The sequence below is a fragment of the Nyctibius grandis genome, chromosome 2 (genome assembly GCF_013368605.1).
Source record: "Nyctibius grandis isolate bNycGra1 chromosome 2, bNycGra1.pri, whole genome shotgun sequence".
Lineage (NCBI taxonomy): Eukaryota > Metazoa > Chordata > Aves > Nyctibiiformes > Nyctibiidae > Nyctibius > Nyctibius grandis.
This window is the reverse complement of record NC_090659.1, coordinates 21704558-21725753: the sequence shown is the minus strand read 5'-3', so window position 1 is coordinate 21725753 and position 21196 is coordinate 21704558. Positions and strand designations below refer to the sequence as shown.

The 21196-nt window shown below is 38.6% G+C and overlaps 2 protein-coding genes across 7 annotated transcripts in view; one reads left to right on the top strand and one right to left on the bottom strand.

The window, feature by feature from the left end:
• Window positions 1-16464, top strand: part of HLCS (holocarboxylase synthetase) — a 127293-nt gene extending 110829 nt beyond the window's left edge. For all 4 annotated transcript variants that reach the window (XM_068425299.1, XM_068425298.1, XM_068425301.1 and 1 more), the window contains 5 exons: window positions 2069-2136; window positions 3122-3282; window positions 6373-6487; window positions 11353-11566; window positions 12084-16464. In XM_068425299.1, coding sequence (XP_068281400.1) covers window positions 2069-2136; window positions 3122-3282; window positions 6373-6487; window positions 11353-11566; window positions 12084-12255 — 730 coding nt within the window. In that variant the 3' untranslated portion in view covers window positions 12256-16464. The remainder of the gene's footprint in view (window positions 1-2068; window positions 2137-3121; window positions 3283-6372; window positions 6488-11352; window positions 11567-12083) is intronic.
• Window positions 16465-16499: 35 nt separating this feature from the next.
• Window positions 16500-21196, bottom strand: part of SIM2 (SIM bHLH transcription factor 2) — a 64361-nt gene continuing 59664 nt past the window's right edge. For all 3 annotated transcript variants that reach the window (XM_068425304.1, XM_068425302.1, XM_068425303.1), the window contains exon 12: window positions 16500-20845. In XM_068425304.1, coding sequence (XP_068281405.1) covers window positions 20118-20845 — 728 coding nt within the window. In that variant the 3' untranslated portion in view covers window positions 16500-20117. The remainder of the gene's footprint in view (window positions 20846-21196) is intronic.

The window sequence follows — 21196 nt, the reverse complement described above, 5'->3', positions numbered from 1 at the left end:
CACCAGCATCCTGGCTTGTATCAGAAATAGTGTGGCCAGCAGGACTAGGGGAGCGACTGTCCCCCTGTACTCAGCACTGGTGAGGCTGCACCTCTAATACTGTATTCATCTTTGGGCCTCTCACTACAAGAAAGACATTGAGGTGCTGGAGCGAGTCCAAAAAAGGGCAACAAAGCTGGTGAAGGGTCTGGAGAACAAGTCTTATGAGGAGCAACTGAAGGAAGTGGGGTTGTTTAGTCTGGAGAAAAGGAGGCTCAGGGGAGACCTTATTGCTGTCTACAACTGCCTGAAAGGAGGTTGTAGCGAGGTGGGTGCTAGTCTCTCCTCCCAGGTAACAAGCGATAGGACGAGAGGAAACGGCCTCAAGTTGTACCAGGGGAGGTTTAGATTGGATATCAGGAAAAACTTCTTCACCAGAAGGGTTGTCAAGCATTGGAACAGGCTGCCCATGGAAGTGGTTGAGTCACCACCCCTGGAGGTATTTAAAAGATGGGGAGATGTGCTTAGGGATATGGTTTAGTGGTGGGCTTGGTAGTGTTCAGTTAATGGTTGGACTCAACGATCTTAAAGGTCTTTTCCAACCAAAACGATTCTATGATTCTATGATCCATAGGGTCCAAAGGAAAGAATTATTGAGCTGTGTTTCACGTGAATTGCAAAGGGCCTGGTAAAGAGATCTTCTGGCTATTGCTCTTTGACAGTGTCTCACTGATTCGGGTGTAATGTGGGAAAACATTGTGGAGCCTGTTACGGCTTTTGTCCGCTTGGGTTCAAGTATTTTGAATTCGGGAAGGCATTTGTGGTCCAGACTTTGCTTGCGCCCTCCAATAAACTCCCGTTTTGATCACCATGAAAGTCAGTCAGCCGTTTGAAAGATACTCTGAAACCTTGGGGATCCTACTTGCATTTTGCTACTGATACAGCCCCAAAAGTTACTGAAGCCCTGCTTTTCAACCTGCGAAGCAGGAGGGATGGATAGTTCCTTAGCTTGTCGCCTGCCTAAAGACATGTGTCTGTGGGCAGCGAGGGGACACTTCTGCTTGCAGCTGGTCCTTGCTGCCCATGGATGCTTGCTTGATTGCAGAACTAGAAACACTTTTCATACGTATCTGAAATTCAGAGGAAATAATTTTGAATGGTTCTCTCTGCTCATTTGGACTGCACTTATCTCCCAGACAAGATTGCTTTTATATGAATGAACAACGTGATATTTGTGCCCATACTAGAAGTAGCTTTGTAGGCTATACACTGCTTTCTGGGTTTACCTTGCTGGCAACATCTTGAATATCTGTTTTATCTGTTAAATAATGCTTCCTGAAAATGTGAAATGTAGGAGGATCGTAGTACAGTTCAGATGTGTTTTAAAGTGGCTTGAACAAAATTCTCACAGTAGGGTTTTTTTCTTCTTTTCTTAAGTCTAGCATTGACTCATTTGGTGGTGTTAAAGTGCACTTTCTACTTATCCCCAGAGGAAAGTTAGTATTCTTTTAAGTGAAACTATTTTAAAAGCAGAACACAAGCCTAAAATAAGCCAGTGTTCTCTAGAGTTCTCAGAAGGTGTAGATTTATTTACTGTAGTTAAATCATAATTAATTCTCAGGGGATAGTGTATCTTTTAAACTGCTTTATTGCCACCATATTGGTTTTCTACATAATCAGAAACTGCTGCTCTTATATTCTGTAGTATGAACAAAAATTTGCTATAAGTAGAAACAAATGTCTAGAATTGCTAGTTGTCACTTACTGAAGATAGTGGCATGCAAAAAATAAGCACCTCAAGAAAATGCGAAGAAATACAAGACATATGTTATCAGAAGGCACCTTAGATGAACTACGGCTCTAACTTTTTCCAGCATAATAGATACAGTAATGTTTTACATTATCATTTTTCAGTTAATCTTTTTTAATATTCTAATGCTTTTTGGTCAAGAATAAATGTTAACTGAAAACGGATAAATGGTAGTGCAATGTTAACGTAAAATATTACCTGATATTTAAGCCTAGATTTTCATGAATGTACCTTAGTGTTCCAGCTGATAAGCATGGGGGCTTTTTTCCTAATTGGCAGGTTAATGTTAGAGTTGCCTGAGGAGATGGGTTTAATAGCAATTGCTGTTCGACAAACACAAGGGAAAGGTGAGTAAGTTTCCTTCTAATTCTAATAAATGTGTATTAAACATATGAAATCGGACGTTTTAATGTCACCTAACTGCCTTAAAGATACATTATTAATATTTTTGGTAATATAATCTATAGAATAATCGTGTCCTCTTCTTCTCCCACTTGAACTTTGGATTCAAACTCAAAACCTAAGTTAATAGAGACCAAAGTAAACATTTTCAGGATGTTTGGTGACTTTTGCAGAAATGATTTAGTGGTCTTCTAGTTTCTGCCAAAAAGTCTCCCCAGTTATGGAAACTGCCATCACTACATTTAGTGTAATACAAGTCAGACGTCCAAATCAGAACTACTTTTTGACTTAACTGGAACAAGATTGGGTCTTGACTTGCTCTGAGATAGAGATTTGTTGAGTCTGCAGGACCTGCCTGAACTGTCATGTGGGCTTTCACTCTTTTGCAGATAAATATAAGCAAGTTCTGTCTCGTTCCCAGGAAGGTGCTAGCACTGATTTAAAAGCCACATGCATTTCGTTAAAAGGACACACTGCCCAGCCTAATAAGCTCTTCTGAGTACAGATCTGCATGAAGATGGTTACTTGGCTTTTGGTACAGATCTAGCTTGTGTCAAGTTGATTCACAATGTGGTTGGATTTCTAGATGCACACAGAGCATCTTCACAAATACTTCTTCACTTAAACAAAGCAAGATTTTTTGAAATGAGTATGTTACCAGATACCAGAAAAATCCTGGAAGCAAGTCATTTAGGACATTCTAGGAAATGAGTAGCAGCAACCACATTAAACAACCTGCTGGGTTTTTTAAAGAAAAAGTTTGCACTTTAACCATTTTTCTTTCAAAATTAGTTTGCAGGACTTATGGTAGATTCTTGGATGGGTACTCTTTACTATTTCTCTTTTGTAGTTGTCTACATTAACAAAGTGATCTTTTTTATAATTTTTTTTTCTTGAGTTGAAGTTAACTTTTTTCCTCTCCCTCCCCAGGTCGTGGTGGAAATGTTTGGCTCAGTCCTGTGGGCTGTGCACTATCCACTTTACATATCGCCATTCCTCTACATTCCAACCTGGGCCAAAGAATTCCTTTTATTCAACACCTGCTGTCCTTGGCAGTGGTAGAGTCAGTTAGATCAATACCAGGATATGAGGTATGTCATTCTAATTTATCTCAAAATTCCTGCTTCTATCTTCATTAAATTCAAATTTTAACTATGTGTTCTATGTGTAGAATGACTGAATGCACAATAGAGTTCTTCAGCACTAATATAGTAGTAAATTTAGCCTTCATACATGCTTATTTATATGTTTTAAAAAATCTAGTATACGTATGATGAATACTGTCTTTTACTGAGCTGATTAAGTATACTACATTCATTTCACTCGTAATCATATGAAACTTAAGACTCAGTCTTCAGCAGTAAAGAAAAGTCAATTTTGTTTGTCTAACAATTGAGTTAATTTGTTTTGATTTTGAAGGAGTTGGGGAAGAGGGAGGAAGGAAAAATGAATAAAACTGACAAATCCTTTTCTGCTTTTTTTGTTCATGCTGTTTCAGTGGTGACTTTATCCCTTCTAAAGGATTTTTCCAACCCTTGTTTAAGGTTGAAAACTGATTTCTAAAGCAAGAACTTAGTAGTATTGCTCTCAAGAGGGAATCAAGTGTCCTGTCATCAGTATTAAAATGAAGAACCAGTCATCTTCTTCACCTCATATATCTCCTTTTTAATGTTACCATTTCCTAATATTTGCTAACTATAAAACTTTGGTATTTTACAGAAGTAGTTAACTAAAGCATATGTTTCCTATATTACAGAAAATCAATGACTTATACACATTTACACATGAACTTTATTATAGTGGCACCCAGTAGCTTTGCTGTAGTTTAGGGTCTGTCAGCCTTTCTATTAAAACCTTCTAACTTCAGTGCTTCATAACTTGACTATAAAAACAAAATGCTTCAGGCTAAAATTTGCAATATAAAATATTTGGCTAGAGTGAATAATTTAACCATTTAAAATAGAAGGGACAAGAGTTAGCTTTATAAAATATGAGTCTGACTGGGGAAGGAGTTAATTTATGAATGGAGGTGATTTTGCTTCTGTACGCCTACCCTGGTATACTGTGGCATTCTTTATTTTATTCCATTCAAGAGAAGAAAGCTGGCTGAAGTACTAAATAGTAATATAAAAATAGTATGTATCAATAATACAGGTACTGTACATAGCAGATGTGCAATACATAGCTTGCTATGACCAAGACAAAGCTACTGAATCTCTTTGATTGATAGTGCATCCGTCCTAGACAATGTGTGAAACCAGTGTTACAGGTCTGGACTCAAATACATGAAAGCAAGGAAATGCAAAGATTTATTGGAAACTCAATGCTTAAATTTCCCCTTTAGACTTAGGTAGCGCTGGGCTTTTCTTTGTGTCAGAAGAACATCCATGCCATGCAAACTGCAGTAGCTGCAAACAATGTGCTCATCTATAGATGAGATTTCATTCTCTCCTCCAAATTTCCATACCTCTCTGGGTGTATGTCAGAATCTTAATAATACTTTAACACGCTTTAACGTCTTTCACTATGCTCAAAGTCCATTTCAGGATTTCCATTCAAAAATGTGAAATACCTGGGTCTCAGTTTATCAGCTGGTCATTTTTAGGATTGCCACGAATGTTGACTATGGTAAACAGGCAGCAACTGAGGCCTTTGTTCTGGGTCCTAACAGAGAAAATCTGAGCACTCATTTGGAGGTTTTACTGTCAGATTTAGTGCTGCAAATGCAAATGGGCCTTATATCAAGAGAATGCTTTGCTGTCCCATTCTGAGAGCAGCAGACCTCTCTCTAGTAAGTGAAGATAAAAACATGCTCCATTTCCAGCGTATTTTGTGACACCCATCATTTCTTTGACACATGGATAGCAGTGCAGTGCCTTGTAACTCCATTTTGGGGCAAAGTCTGCTGTGTAGTTTACGTCATGAGAATACCCAGTTGACTTGGTTGTTCTTCGTGCTTGCTGTCACTTCAGTTGCAGAGCTAGTGTCCGGTGTCTTACAGGTGTATGTTTTCCTTAAAGAAGGTCAACTGAATCAGAAGACCACTTAACACTGATGATATTGTTTAACTGTGTCATACTTAGCATGTCTCAAGAGTCTTCTATAAATCTTTTCCCAGTGCGAAGAGTCAAGTTGTTTTCCATAATGAATATGAATTGGTGATACTCTCTCTTAGAATGCTTTGATAGCAAAATCAGGTAGTATTTCCTGTCAATGTACGTGTAATGGACTCCTCTCTGGCCTTTAAATCTGTCAGGAAAGTAGACATGGACCCAGGTGCAGTTTTCACACATCCTGTAAAGGGATTTAATCATCTACAATAGGAGGGAATGTGACTCTTGTAGTCCTGGAGCACCTCCCATAATTTGCCTCTGGGGATACAGTCATATGCAGTTTTTCAAACTACAGGAAGCACATTTGCTTTCTTTTTGTGTTTAAGTAGCCAGTGCAAAGTTCAGTTCAGTTCTGTGGTTTCAACAAAAACTTCTCTATTGCACTGGAATTGTGTCACACAGCACAGTTTGTGTTTCCAGCTCCATGGTGTTGCTTGAGCATAGCTGCTGAAAGCGTGAATATATTTAGGACATTACTGAAGTATTTACATAGTTGTGAAGTGGAATTTCTCCTGTCTGCTAAATTTCCTTTCTGAAATTCAGGATGTCATTGTCTCCTTGTCTGGTTTCTGCAAGGATCCTCAAATACAGTGTTGGTGTCATTGTGGGCTTACCCTGATTGTTTATCAGCAGTGAGCCACAGTGGCCACCACAGTTAGCATCTTTCTGGAACAGATCTTTTAAGTCTTTAATATGCACTCGTGAATGAAGGAAATTAATTCTATAAAACCTCACAATTTTGAGACTGAAAATCTCTAGTATCTTTAGTCCCCATTTTGTTAGCTCTAAGCCTTTATTATCTGCCATAATTTTGGGAATGAATAGACACTTTTCTCTGACAGCTGCCAACCTCCTTAGTAAACCGTGTAACTATGTTACTATGACTTTTTCAGTAACATTTGTGCAGCACTTAAATAGGTTCTCATTATGAAGAGCAGTTGACAGGATCACATTCAGTGTGGCAAAGAGGCACAGAAAATACGGAATATGGAGTGATGAATGAGCCATGTTCTTGTAATCAGTATCGAAGAGCAAAGTGTTTCTAAATGTGTGGTTTTGTTTCTTTAGGATATTGATCTGCGAGTAAAATGGCCAAATGATATTTACTACAGCGATCTTATGAAGCTAGGTGGAGTTCTGGTAAACTCTACACTTATTGAAACAACTTTTCATATACTTATTGGTAAGTGTCTATTTCCAAGCTTTTCTATACTGTTTTCTTCTGAAAAAAATTGTTATTAAGGTCTTTATGAGTTCAAATAACAAGGACAAGAACAAATAATGACAGCAGGCATAAGGAAATATAGCACAATATTAAATCAAAAGGAAGCACAAAAAGTAGATGCTTTCATTCTTCTTAATAATTCCATATGCTTGACAAGGAAAACATAAATGCAGGCATCTGGGCTGATGTAGTGGAGTTCCAAGAAAGAGAATTACAGGAGAGGGGGAAAGTGTCCTCCTTGATCTATTGCAAAACTAGCAGAATATACTGAAAAATTTATACTTTTTTTTCAATTTTCCTTTTTTTTTTGCAACATGACAAAGAGTTAAATAAAGAAAATGGCTTTTAAATCAGGAGAAAAAGAGCTACATACACGTAGTAATGTTTTAATTTCTCCTTTAATCCTTTTAAAATTTATTCATAACTTGTTTCTGTTGATACCTTTCTAGAAACTGGAATATTGCTAGTGAAGCAGCAGTGAAGTAATGATTTGATTAATCAATCACTTTCTTTAGTTCTCTCAAAAAGTAAAATTTGCAAAGTAGTTGGGAAGGCTGGGTCAGGGAGCAAAGAGTGACAATCTGTTTGTTCATTGTGAAGATAGTCTACCTGGAAAGCTGATTCCAAAAATCCTGATAATCATCCTGCTATTTGTTAAGGAAAATTTTTTCCCTAACCAGCAGCAGCACAGATCTCTCAGACATGCTTAGAAACCTGCCAGCAGAGCTGTAGGTTCTGGTTCCAAAAATAATTGTCTCTGCTATGTCTAAAAAATTAAATGAAAGTTCCTTAGCAAGTCTAAAAGGTTAAAGAAGAAGATGGTAATATTTAGTTTATATTTGAATGTAGCACAGTAGATAAGTAAAGTATCTTGCAAAGAGAATGTGGGCATGATATCATTTCTGTCAAGGTGCTGTGAATTTTAAGGCACGAACAGTCATCACCTCCTTCTGTGAAACATGCCCAGCCATTAAATTTTCTGTTCAATTGTTATATCCTCATTTTGTAAATAATCTACATGTACAGAAAGGAAGTTGCACCAAGACACTTAAAAAGTCTCTCTGTGCTCTGTCAACCATTTACTGCTTCCATATGTTTTTCCAGAGCCTGTTATGGTTAACACAAGAAAAGCAAAAATGGCTCAAAAAATAGTTCATCTTATCAAATATCTCTTTGCACATTACATATTTCTTTTGGACCTTATGTTTCTTACCCTAAACACCAAAACATTCAAATTCAAATGGAAACTTTTTGTATGCATTCTCTCTGATGGCCATAGGAGTCATCTTGGTGGTGAAAGGTCTGAGGTATATACAAAGATGTACATTTTCATCAACTTTCACCTGGAAGCTTCTAAGACTGAAACTTACTTGCCACATGCTAGTCCAAGGATCCTTTCCATCATTTCAGTGACGTATGTCACTGAGAGTAGTAGTGGTGACTCATGACATCTAACGTTGTGTATTAGTAGTAGCAATCAGATCAGACTTCCTCAACAGGAAAGATAAGTCAGATACATCATCCCCTTTCTACAGTTACGCAGTTTTCTTTCCTAGACCTCTCTGTATACATGGCACTCATGAAGAGTACTGGGTCCAGTCTTGTTTAACTTATTTATCAATGACCTGGATGAAGGAACAGAGTGTACCCTCAGCAAGTTTGCTGATGACACAAAACTGGGAGGAGTGGCCGATACAGCAGAAGGCTGTGCTGCCATTCAGCGAGACCTGGACAGGCTGGAGAGATGGGCAGAGAGAGGAACCTAATGAAGTTCAACAAAGTGTAAGGTCCTGCACCTAGGGAGGAATAACCCCATGTACCAGTACAGGTTGGGGGTTGACCTGCTGGAAAGCAGCTCTGCGGAGGAGGACCTGGGAGTTCTGGTGGACAAGTTCACCATGAGCCAGCCATGTGCCCTTGCGGCCAAGAAGGCCAATGGTATCCTGGGGTGCATTAGGAAGAGTGTGGCCAGCAGGTCAAGGGAATTATCCTCCCCCTCTACGCTGCCTTAGCGAGGCCACACCTGGAGTACTGTGTGCAGTTCTGGGCCCCCCAGTTCAAGAAGGATAAGGAACTACTGGAGAGAGTCCAATGGAGGGCTACGAAGATAATCAGAGGACTGGAGGATCTCTCTTACGAGGAGAGGCTGAGGGAGATGGGTCTGTTCAGCCTGGAGAAGAGAAGACTGAGCGGGGGGATCTTATCAATGCATACAAGTACCTTAGGGGCGGGTGTCAAGGGGATGTGGCCAGACTCTTCTCAGTGGTGCCCAGTGACATAGAATAGAATCACAGAATGGTTTTGGTTGGAAGGGACCTTAAAGATCATCTAGTTCCAACCCCCCTGCCATGGCCAGGGACACCTTTCCACTAGACCAGGTTGCTCAAAGCCTCATCCAGTCTGGCCTTAAACACTGCCAGGGAGGGGACATCCACAACTTTTCTGGACAACCTGTTCCAGTGTCTCACCACCCTCACAGTAAAGAATTTCTTCCTAATATCTAGTCTAAATCTACCCTCTTTCAGTTTAAAACCATTCCCCCTCGTCCTATCACTACATGCCCTTGTAAAAAGCCCCTCTCCCGCTTTCCTGTAGGCCCCCTTCAGGTACTGAAAGGCTGCTATAAGGTCTTCCTGGAGCCTTCTCTTCTCCAGGCTGAACAGCCTGACAGGACAAGGGGCAACAGGCACAAACTGAAACATGGGAAGTTCCATCTGAGTATGACAAAAAACTTTACTTTGAGGGTGGCAGAGCACTGGAAGAGGCTGCCCAGGGAGGTTGTGGAGTCTCCTTCTCTGGAGATATTCAAAACCTGCCTGGATGCAACCATGTGCAACGTGCTGTAGGTGAACCTGCTTTGGTAGAGATTGGACTAGGTGATCTCCGAAGGTCCCTTCCAACCCCAACCATTCTGTGATTCAGTAAGAGTGTCCCATATATGAGGGTAATGATCAAAATCAAAGATCATCTACGTGGCTTCACTGCTCTGAGAAGTACCTCAGAAGAATAAGGTGAAAGACAAACCTGCTTTTTCATCTGTACCATGTGCTCAAGGCCTCACAGATGACACAGTTCATGTTAATACTTTTAAATATGCTTTTTTTAAAAAAAACCTCTTCTTTGAAAAACTTAATTGTTGCGGGACTTTTGGAAGAAGAGTTCTGCAGAAGAATACACTTAATGTAAGGACCAGGCTCAGAACAGACATAGGTAGTCAAACACAAGTGGAATTTTGCTTGACCTGCAAAAGCTCTGTCTGCCTCTGTGTGCAGCTGAGGCACGTCCAAACAGTGCACAGATGCTGAAGGCGGGGCTAGCCCTGGAATTTGAAGATGTGTTAGTCACATCAGCATACTGCAAGGTCAGTTCTAAATGTTTCTTTTTCACTCTTCTCACATGGGCAATACAGAGATGCCGTTAGAGTCCTGAGCACCTAATATTTTTCAAATTAGCTGGCTACGTTTTTGCCACTGCATTTATCCCGATGCTTCTGCCTCAGCTGAGCTCATCAACTCAGTATGTCTCTCGTGTCTCTTTCAGTTTTTGGATTGCTAGGTAGTGATCTCCATACGTACAAGCCTGAGTGCCCTCAGCCTGCAGATGGACTCCAAGGCCCCTTTATGCACCTGGACAGTACCAGTCACAGCTTAGTGGCCACAGTCACTCTCTCTTCACTTGTACTGAATTTGAGTGTGAACAGCTGAGTTGGGATTTGCTGGCATGGCACATGTATTTTCCAGTTCATTTTTCTTTGTCTCTTTCCGATAATACATTTTGCCTCATTTCCATAGGATCGATGTTTTGGTACTGGTATCACTGTGGCTTTCTTTGCATGCACTCTGTGACTAGTTAAAGGTCAAAAACTCCTTTTCACTGAAGAGATCCTTCTCTTCATAGTTAATACGAATTACTTCCGTATATGAATAATCTCATTAATATCAAATTTACAAAACAGTGCATCTGGACCTTCTTGCAGATGGAGGTGTATCATGTCTAAACCTGATTGACAGACAGGGGTTTTATCCCAAATGTCTGAGGAAAGAAAAATCCAAATTATTAGGAGAAAAAAATAAACAGGTAATACAATGTATTTCTTTACATCCCCTGAAGCCTGTTTCAGCAGGCTGCAAAAAAGGCCCCAAGAGCCATAGTTAAATAAGAAAGGCGGTCTGCCAACGTTATTCTAGCTGGAGAAATCTCAGTGAGAGATGTGAGGCTTCTAAAGGATATGCTGTGGTAAAATAGATTGAGCACACTGGAGTCTTACACAGCAGAGTTAAATCTTCTGGGATTTTCAGAGCAAGCCAGACAAGGCTTATCAGCTAAGTAAAAAGGCTTACTTTTCAGAAAATGCAATCAGCTAACTGTAGTAAACAGAAAGGTCTCTCAATTAAATTTTAGACTGAAAGATAAAACTCCATCTTAGAGTATGATCAATGATTTACTCTCAATTAGCTAATGACCTGTCAGCTTCCAGGGAGTCAAAGAATTTCTCACTTTGATGTTATTGTAAAAAATGTGCAAGTTACCACTTACCATCTTCCTACCCCTCTTTGACAGGATGGTGTGTTGTTGAAAGACTGTGCTGGATTTGCTTCTACAATTCTGAGGAGGCATTTTAAGGGCAAGGAACAAGTAAAATCTGGACTGAGATTTGAAATTACACAAGTAGGGAGATTTAAAGGTGTGAGGGACTGAAGAAATACTGGAACATCCTTAGAGATAATTGTATCAAGTAGCTGAATGAAGTACTGACTTTCTGGTGATAACAAAGTGTTCATACTGACAGATTGTGTCCTCTTCTTTTGGTTTGTCTTCTTCAGGCTTTGGCTTTAATGTGAATAACAGCAACCCCACCATATGCATCAATGATCTCATCACAAAATTTAATAAGGAAGAGGGGACAAAGCTGAAGCCTTTAACTGCAGACTGTCTTATTGCAAGAACTGTAACTGTGCTAGAGAGGCTTATAGATATTTTTCAGGAGAAAGGGCCCAATGGGGTTCTTCCCTGTTACTACAAGTACTGGGTACACAGGTAAGTATAACGTTCTTCTTGAACTTTTTGTTAGGAAAGTTGGAAAGAACTTATGGATATTTTGTCTTTTTCTACTTTTTCTGCTAGATTGCCTTTAAAACTAGTGACTTAATTAAAAAATACTTGCAAGTAGGATTTAATTTTTTTAAGGGAAAATAAAAATAGCACATAGTAAAATCAATGGACTAGCATGAGTTAAAGAATGCTTCTAGGTATTTTACATGTATCATATACAAAACAAAGGGAATTGGGAATGATGTGCATAGCTAGTGATTAAGCTGCTGTACTCATGTCTTTTATGAAAAATACAGCCTGTTTGGATTAACTCCAGCTCTGTTAATTCCATAGAAAGAAATTGAAGCAGGTAGAAAATGCTGCTAAAAATCATTCTCTGTAAAGAACTAGTGAAGTGGGAAATAAAAATATTCTGCTAGACGTTAGTCCTCTGAGCTATTTTTAGTTGTTTGTGCAGTGTCCACCAATTAATTCCAAACTGCCTGGTTCTCTTTATTTGCAGTGGTAAGCAAGTCCGTCTCCACAATGAGGAGGGCCCAATTGCATGGATAGTTGGGATAGATGATTATGGCTTCCTTCAAGTTCATGAAGAAGGCAAGGATGTAGTGTCTGTGCACCCAGACGGCAACTCTTTTGACATGCTGAGAAACCTCATAGTCCCAAAGCATCAGTAGTTCTCAGAGCTCACAGCGCAAAAGGAGGCTCTTTAGTATTTGGCACCAAGCAGCTAAACTTGCTTAATGGTGGGAAGAGTAGTTGATAGCTTCATTTTTTTTTTCCTTCTGATTTTCTGATATCTTTGTTCTTTGACATGGATAATTTCAACAGTTAAGAAGAGGTAATTATCTCATTGCTGAAGGCCTTTATTCTTTCATATTAACTTTCAAATACATCTATGTTGCCATTCTTTGTAAGCGTCTGTTCTTTAAAAGGAACCTGATTGCCAAGGAATACCTTGCAATGAACAGAACTTTATCTTCAATTACACACTGTATTTGAGAAACTGAAGTGACTAAATATTTTGTTGTGTCTCTGTGCTTTTATTGTGCTTTAGCACAATGCAGTACACTATTTACATTTTTACTATTTTTTTTTTAAACTAAATTCTGGTTTATGCATTTTCTGTGGTGGAAACAGCTGGAAGAGCTCATCATGTATTTCTGAATTACTAGGATTAACACTGTGTTTAGATTCAGATCTAAGTAGAGCCTTGCTGATTTGGTTCTCCGTGTGGGCCTGTACAACAGTTTACCATCCTGTGCTTCAGCCTCAGGTCTAGAACTCTGTCATGGCTGCCTTGAGTTTTTGGGGAGTTTTCCATCAGCACTTAAGAACCATAGTTGGTCACCCAAATTATTTGTACTCTGCTCTTAGTTGGATCTGAGTAAATCATCTCTTATCTCCTTTGAATCACAGTCTTCCAAAAGACTTTAGCCCCTATAAGAATAGCCCACTGGAGTAGTGTATCACCTAGTTGCAATCCTCTTACCTAGATTACTGTAGAATCCCATGTCAGGAGAGGGAAGTCTAAATAGTTTACAATTTAAGAGTAATTCTATTGTAATACTAATTAAGTTAAGTGAATAAATAAGAGAAAAATACCCCACTCTTAAAATCCCTGCCGTAACCAACTACTCCAGTGAAAAAGAGAAAACACATAGTTAACCTGTGTCCAAATTCTCTTCCATTGTCTCTGTTGTTACCCCCTTTCCCGAAGCAGGGCATCTGGCTTTGCTGCTAACCATTGAAAGCAAGAGGTTTAACATTTGCTGACCTGAAAGTAGCTTACTTTTGGGGCTGGCTGCACAGTTCCGCATTAGGTGTAACAGCTTGGTCATGATTGGAGAGCAGCGCGTAGTAGGCACGTGGGAGCTTCCATGCGGTGGCAGCTTGTTGGATTTTTCTCCCGAGCAAGGCGAATTTGCACCAGGAGGCTTGGCCACCACAGCACTTCAAACAGTTCTCTGCAAATGAAAAGTTTGTCATAGGTGTGATGTGGCCAGCTTCATTTCCTCAAGTAAGCAGCACTGCTTATTACGTTACCTTCTCCCTACTGAAGGTGGATCAGCCAAATTGGTTTCCACAAAGGACGTCTGTCTAGTAGCCAGAAATGGGTATTTTAGGTTAAAGTTCACCTCATAAACAATCTGAACATGTTAGTAGATTGTTTCAGTTACAAAGCCAAGAAGTCTTAAAACAAGGAAGCTAGTCTGTAATGGTAATTTAGAGTAATCCTCACATATTAGGGTTTAGATGGTTTGGCAGCAAGTGCTAGAAATTAAGTTGTCCCTATTACATTTAGGATTTTATGCTCCATATCATAGTAGATTTGTGTGTGCCTGGTTGTCCATCCCCTGCTGTTTTGTTTTACCCTATGATCCGGATCATATGAGACTGCACACCAATATTTCATAGAACTGTACAGTGGAGTGTAGACAGCTGTTAATTGGTATAGTTAAAATGATACACATGAACACCAATTTTTGCTTTTTCCCACCAGATGCTTTCAAAACTGCTTTGGGCTGTTAATTTTTGGCAGCTGCTTTTATTTCTGAATCAAATATTGATGCGTATTATAATCAAATGAAACTTGAGTCTGAGTTAATAAAGTTGAAATAAAAATAAAAGCCCATTTATATATAGATATATTAAAAAATGTGTGTGCATATGCACACCCACATCTTCCTTGTGCATCTTCACTTCTTTTCTACCTTTTCCTTCAAGCAGCTTATGAGCAACACGTGCTGCTGCAGGTCGGCTGTGGAAAGCGTAGCTCTGGTGCTGTTTTTCCAACCACAGAGTTTTACAAAACTTTAGATCTGTACCTCAATCCAGTATTTGTAGCTAAAACACTCTCTCTGTTTTGGTACAGTAGGGAGTGCCTGGAGGAAGCACCTTTGATTTCAGTCATATTCCAGATAGACTGATGAGTGCCTGTAGAGATTTCTTTTAATGACCAGGTCATGCATCGGGTTTTGACTTGGGTTGCTTCCTTAAAACACACTCTCCCATTGCTAGGGACAAGTAGTGTAAAAGAACGATGGGGGGAAAATGATAAAACATGTTCCCGTGTGAAGAGCAGAATGGACCTGCAAACTTTCACTCAGCTACGTTACCACAGAGTCTGAGCAGCAGGCAGGTGGATTTTTTAATAGTAAAATGCTGGAATGTTTCCTGGTTGCTATTGTTCCTTTTGGATTTCTTCATAGCCTTCTTAATGAAAAGCTTGTTCTATTCTCACTTTTGAGTCGTAAGATTATTCCAAAAATTTTTTCATTGGAATGAAACGTGACGTTGGACTTCCTTTCTGCAAATGAGAACTAACCAAGTGTGGATGTCTCAGAGCACAGGTGGGAGCTGTGGGAACGTACCGCTTTGCCTCTAGTTTTTAAGTGACCTATTCCGTGGGTATAAAACTACCTGTTGTCTTGAGGAAACAGCCTTGAGTTGGATGAAGCGTCTGTTACAAACTGACCTTTCCTTCAGAAGAACCGAATAATTTCACAAAGAAAATTCTGGTTGTATAGTGAGCAGCTATACAGTCCTTCGGACTAGCAGCTGTTCCTGCTGAGAAAGCCGGTGAACCTTCCTGTACCACTCTCACCTTAAGGTAGCTGGGGAGTGCAGCCTGTAATCTTACTCTTCTTATGCCAAACTTGGCACACCCAGAAAGCCACAACATTGTTGTATGAAAATCATTGTTGTTATTGTTCTTTATGTAGGACAGACAAATGTGGTGTAGAGTGTCTCTGGGCACAGGCACGGAGACAATCAGAGAACTCCAGATCCAGAAGTAATGCACTGAAAATGTTTCAGTGATGTGAGGTCTAGATTAGTAAAACACCTCTTTCCTTATGAGGCTGATGTCATATCTTCAACTATTTTCTTGATGAAGTACTTTCAAAAAACATTTATTACGGTGTCCATATTTCTGTGACTTCATTTTTTTCCTCCTGGACTCTGTTATAACAATCCCCATTACACATTGTGAAAATATTTGTAGAGATTGTTTATTGATAGGAAAAATTCTGTCGAGCGAGCTGGGTGTGTTGGCACGTGTCTGTGTTCAGAAAGAGTAAGCGGATTGTGTCCAGTCAGCACCAATGCTGTTTCCAAAGATTTGAAAAAGTAATAATGTACTTTAACATTTATGAGTTCAAGCAGTACATCTCACTTCTAGTAAAAGGTTTTATAAGACTTGAGAGCGTTTTTTAAAATGTATCCAACAAATATGATCTACTTCAAGGGCTATTACCTAGAAATAATATTAAAGCATTTAATTCTTTATGCTGCTGCTTTATTGTACAACAATTCTTTTTTATTTCTTTGCTTTTTCTGATTCAGCTACAAGACATCAGCAGTCTAAAAAAATTACTCTCTGCAACTACTTTGGGATATAAAGTAGCTATATAAAAAAAGAATCAAAGTGCAGCTTAATATCTGTCGTGAAAAAGATTTGTGCCGCCGAGAGCTGATTCCAGGGGTTAACTGGTTTGATAGAAGCATTTGCATGCGTAAGTGATGGCAGCGATGCACCGCACTGCTCAGACACCAAAGAAATTAAATCTGGACTGAGCACAGAACAGAGGTCAAAAAATGCTGGCGTGCTGCAGGCTGCCATCGTGTAGCACACAACTGAGAGAAAAGAACTGCAGGGAAGAATTGTGAACTGATGTCGTGTTTGAGTATCTTGCATTAACATGTTTCATTAGTGATTTGGGGTTGTTTTCAGTTCTCCAAGAGTCTTCCTTTAAAATGCAACGTGGCTAAAATACAATAAATTTTAAAAAATCCTTGTATTTTATAGTATGTTAACTGTCGAATATAGTGCATATTACAATTGAAATAAATTTTCAAATATGCAACATTATTCTTTGTGAAACCCTGTGTTTTGTAGTTAAAGAAGAAATAAACTCACTTTTCCTTTGGCTACAGGATTTTATTAATATTTTAACAGTTTTGTTTTACATAATAAATAAGCAAAAATGCTTTACACTTTTAGGGAATACATGTATAATTCTGAGCATTAATAGGTTGTTTGTTTTGCGTGCTTTTTCACCTACATTTGCCAAATAGCTTTTATCTGCATCATATAAAAAAAGCAAAATCTAACATTCAGGAAAAACATGGAGAAATAAAAGTTTCTATGTGTTGTTTTCAAAGCATGACTGAAATGTTAAAAAAATACTTGGTGTTCTGTTTTGTGATTTTTAGAGAACTACTGGTATTCTGGCCGATTTCCCATTCATTTGCACTTTATCTCAGTGATATATTCTCCAATTTTACATCTGTTGTCCACTGTGCTTCATTTCATTAAATTACGTTACTACCCTTTTTCGAATTACAGGGCTGCTGTGACCTGGAGAGAAGCCTGTTCCCTTATCACCTTATTTACGTTGTGGTGTTTCTATGATTAACAGGATAAAAACTTTGAGACCTCAATATGGGATTAATGTTTCCAACTTTACGTGTTGGTAAAATATTCCATTTCTCACTCTCTGTCATTCTCCATATCGTTTACTTGCTAGGGCTGAACTCCCCTAAGAGTTAAAATCCTATCAAGTCACGTGACAAAGGCATCTATAGTGGCTCAAACAAGTACGGTAGAGAGAAATTAGGTTATTTTTAATAATATATTCCAATTCACACTCCACTTCTATGACATAATTTTTTCCAATTATTTAGAACATTGCCACTGTCCGTGGCTGTGGCACATTCTGCAGGACGCGTGTGCTGTGAACATCTGTAGTTTAACTGACTAGAAGTCGTATTTTTCTCTCAATATAGTTTACTCACATTCCAGATGTGAACGTGCAATTGCTGTTTCTATTTCAGAATGGTAGGAAAAATGTGTCGCACATTTGCTATTTTAATCACAGCTCTTTTCTAAAGCTACCCTGTATTATCATATGTGAATGCATAATTGATTCATTATTGCCTCATGGGGAAAGTTCATGTACCTGAATATCATATACTGTAAAACATCTGCAGGAGAATGATGGAACACCTCCTCTGCTCAGGCGCATTGAATAAAGCCTGGAAGTGTGAATAACAAGGTAGACGCTGGAAAAATATTTTGTGGTATTTTACTGAAGAATATCAATGGCGTTTTTTTAACCAAAGCCTAATTTGTAGGTTCCTGAAAACATGCTTTTATAGTGAGAAGTACTTACAAGAACAGAAAAATACACCAGATTAACTGTGTGCCGCAATGCGACTAATGAGGTACGGAGAAAAGTGTAGTATGCGAGAGTTGTGCATCAGGTTTCTTTTTAATGATGCAAATAATGTTAGTTACTCCTGTATAGGGCATGGTTTTAATTTAACAAAATTAACATACAAGTCTTAGCATAATTGTATCTCTTAAGGAGTTGGGCCCATTTATTAGTAGCACTCGCTGGGAAGGCCATTAACCAGAGCCGCTGTGGAACCGACTTGTGTCTCATCGCTTCGAAGTATAAAGTCAGAATGACAGAGGTGCTCACTCATGACATTTCTGTAGCCTTGCTAACTCTCTAACGTTAGACGAACCAAGGAGCACAGTTACACTGAGTGAGTGAATATGCTGGTTTGGTTCTGTTTTTTTTTTAAAGTCAGTAGGCTGGTAATGACTGATTTTTTGTTATTTATCACAAAAGGTATTTTTCGCGCATTTTTAGCAAATGAAGTCAAACAACTGTGAACTTCCAAGTGAACATCAATTTAACTTCATAATAAAGCCTTCTCTGTTAACCTTTTAATAGGAAACAATAAAAATACTGAAAATCATTTTCAAACATATGTTTTAAAGGTATTTTTGTGTACTCATAGCAATAAATATTCATACATACAAGAGGTGACTGAATATTATTGCTGCATATAAAAGATGGAGAACATTTTTTTAAGTGTGTATTTCATTACATTTTTATCTGAGAAGGTGCAATCCATGAGCAAGTGTTTTTCCATATTGCACAAGCCAGGTAAGCATTTTCTTTAGCAAAGGTGTCTTTAGAGAGAGTCTGATAAGAGAGAGAAAGTTTTTAAAATGTAAACTAGCCTTGAATTGGGCTAAGAAATACAGCTACGTATGGCCGGCTCAGATCTACAGCAACCTTTATGGTTGAATCTACAGCTATTATTTAGGGAGCCATTGGTTGTTCTGCCAAGAGTACACAAAGAATGTTTGGGGAAGCGGTTGAAAAACAAAGCGGACTGTCTGTGGTCAGTTGAGCATGCACAGATCCGTATGTCTCCTCATTTGTAAACTTCACAAAGTAGTGAAAAAAGGGGGGAAATCTATTACTGATAGGCTGGACAAAATGTAAATATGTGCTGTATGCTTTTTGCTTGCTACAGGTTATTAGCACAGGTTGCAATGTGTGCAAAGTGTTCGGTTCCAACCCGATACACTCAAACTCTGCTTTACGTCAAGTGCAACTTTGGGTTTGGTGGTTGTGCAGTGACTTTCGATTTTCCATATTCAGATAGTCCACTGACATTATTTGTGAAGTGCACGAATCAGTCAAATATTAATCTTACCTTTGTGTTGACAATGAGATTTATGCTAAGGAAGTTCAGTGTGTTAAAAGCTGACCCATTCAAACTTCAGAAGGCTACTGGTAAGTTTAAAATAAAGCATAAATGTTCATTATTCCCCTGACTACAAAGAAAACATTTCTGGTGCTATTATGAAGATATATTTTTGACTAGCTGGTTTGAAAATCTGCACAGCCTTCCCCCAGAATACTCAGTGAAACACACTTGTTAGAAGTTTCTTTTTCTTATTATAACATTTTATGGGGAATAGTCTTTAGTTCCTGCTACGTGATTTGTCCCAATTTGCCGTGATAAGACCTGTAACCCTTTAATACGTGTCTTTGTGTGTATTAATTTGTCAGAGCGTTCCTTGTCAAGATAAATGGTGGTGGTAACAATCTCAGAACACTGAAATCTATGTTAAATAAATCAAATTTAGATTTGATTTATTTAGTTTAAAAACTTTTTGATAATTAATAAATAAACTTTTTCCAAACTGAGTGCTGTTTAGTTAGTACAGCTGTATTATGGATACTAAAAATCACCACTCTTTAAACAAAGTTCATTTGTCAGGGTGTTTAACACGTGGGTGGAGAGTTGATGTAAGGTTTCACACAGTTTGTCAAGAATACTTAAATGAGAGTGTACAGTTAATGATAAAAAAATCTTAAATGTATTTTGAGAAGGAGGGGTTAAGCAAAAAATGTTCTTCATATAAATCTCTGCATATAACGCCTATCATTTAATTTTGTTGCACACTATAAAATAACAAAAATAAGATCTGTAACATGTCTTCTCGCTGGCACCAGAGCTTAATCTGTGACAATGAAGCACGGAAGCTAGATGTAGGTTTTTTTCCTGACCTTGAAGGTACTGTTGCACGTGGCTTGCCAGGAACACCCGAGTCTGTCCCTCATTGACCTTCAGCCATGCTCAGTAAATGTAACCATGTTTTCTCATGCTTTTTGCAAATCATTACAGTTTGGCTTCTTAATTAAATGTAAATACTCCTCTATTACCATCACCTTCCGTTGGCTATTATTACAGAAGTTCCAATATAATGGGGTAGTGCAGATTCCTTGTGGGCGTCTGGAGAAGAAGCTGATGAGGGGCTTTGGTTTTTGTAAATAAATGTATTTACTTCCTCGGAATTGTATCCATAATTTTCTCCTACATGTCCTGTCGCTGTACATGATGAAGTTTGAAATGTACCATGTTTGGCTAAAACATGGTGATAATTTAGAAGCACAAATGGAACTTGTCCAGAGGGTCTCACATCCATTACACGTTCACTTTCAGAGTCATGATCAAGCTTTACTGTCATTCTCTCATCGCTGTCCGGTTCATCTAGATTTGTAGCGTGGTGACTAATATGCCCATATTTGGGTTCTTTCATACAAATCCTTCTTGTTTGCTCATATACTGAGGGCACTGGCAGGAAATGACTTAGTTGTCCTATAGCTTTAGACTGGAAACATTCTGATTTTGGCAGCAAGGAGTTAGCTATTGAGTTTGAAAAAGAACTTTCATTAATGCTCATTTTTTCTTGTAGGTCTCTGCTAAAAGCCAACTTGTTTTCTTCTTTAATGAGGTGGTGAGGTGGCTGAATCCTCGTTTCTATTTTGTTGGGTTTCATGGTGGTGGAATCATAAATCTCGTCTTTGTATCTGCTGCTTGGCATGGGTGCTGTGCAGCTTGTAAAGTTGTCAGACAGAGCATCTTGGCTGTATCTTCTGTTTGATATGGGCACTTGCAGAAAAGAGAAAACATGTTAATTACTGACAACGAGCTCATATAATAGTTAGACTATAACACTTTTTATGACTGAACTTTAATACCCATTTGGTTTGGGCCAGATCCAAGTCCCACTGAAGACATCAGAGACATTCCCATTCACCTCAGTGCCTTTGGGTAAGTCTCTTTAAGACAGTACTGAGAAGTAAAAAAAAACCCAACCCATTCAGAGGGGCCAACAGTGTTGAACAATTCTGAAAAGGTTTTCCATGTGAAATGCCCATTTGTTTATTTGACTGAATAATTCTAAATCACTGTTATTATTAATATGGTTAAATTGGGGAAATTAAACCAAAGAAATATTTG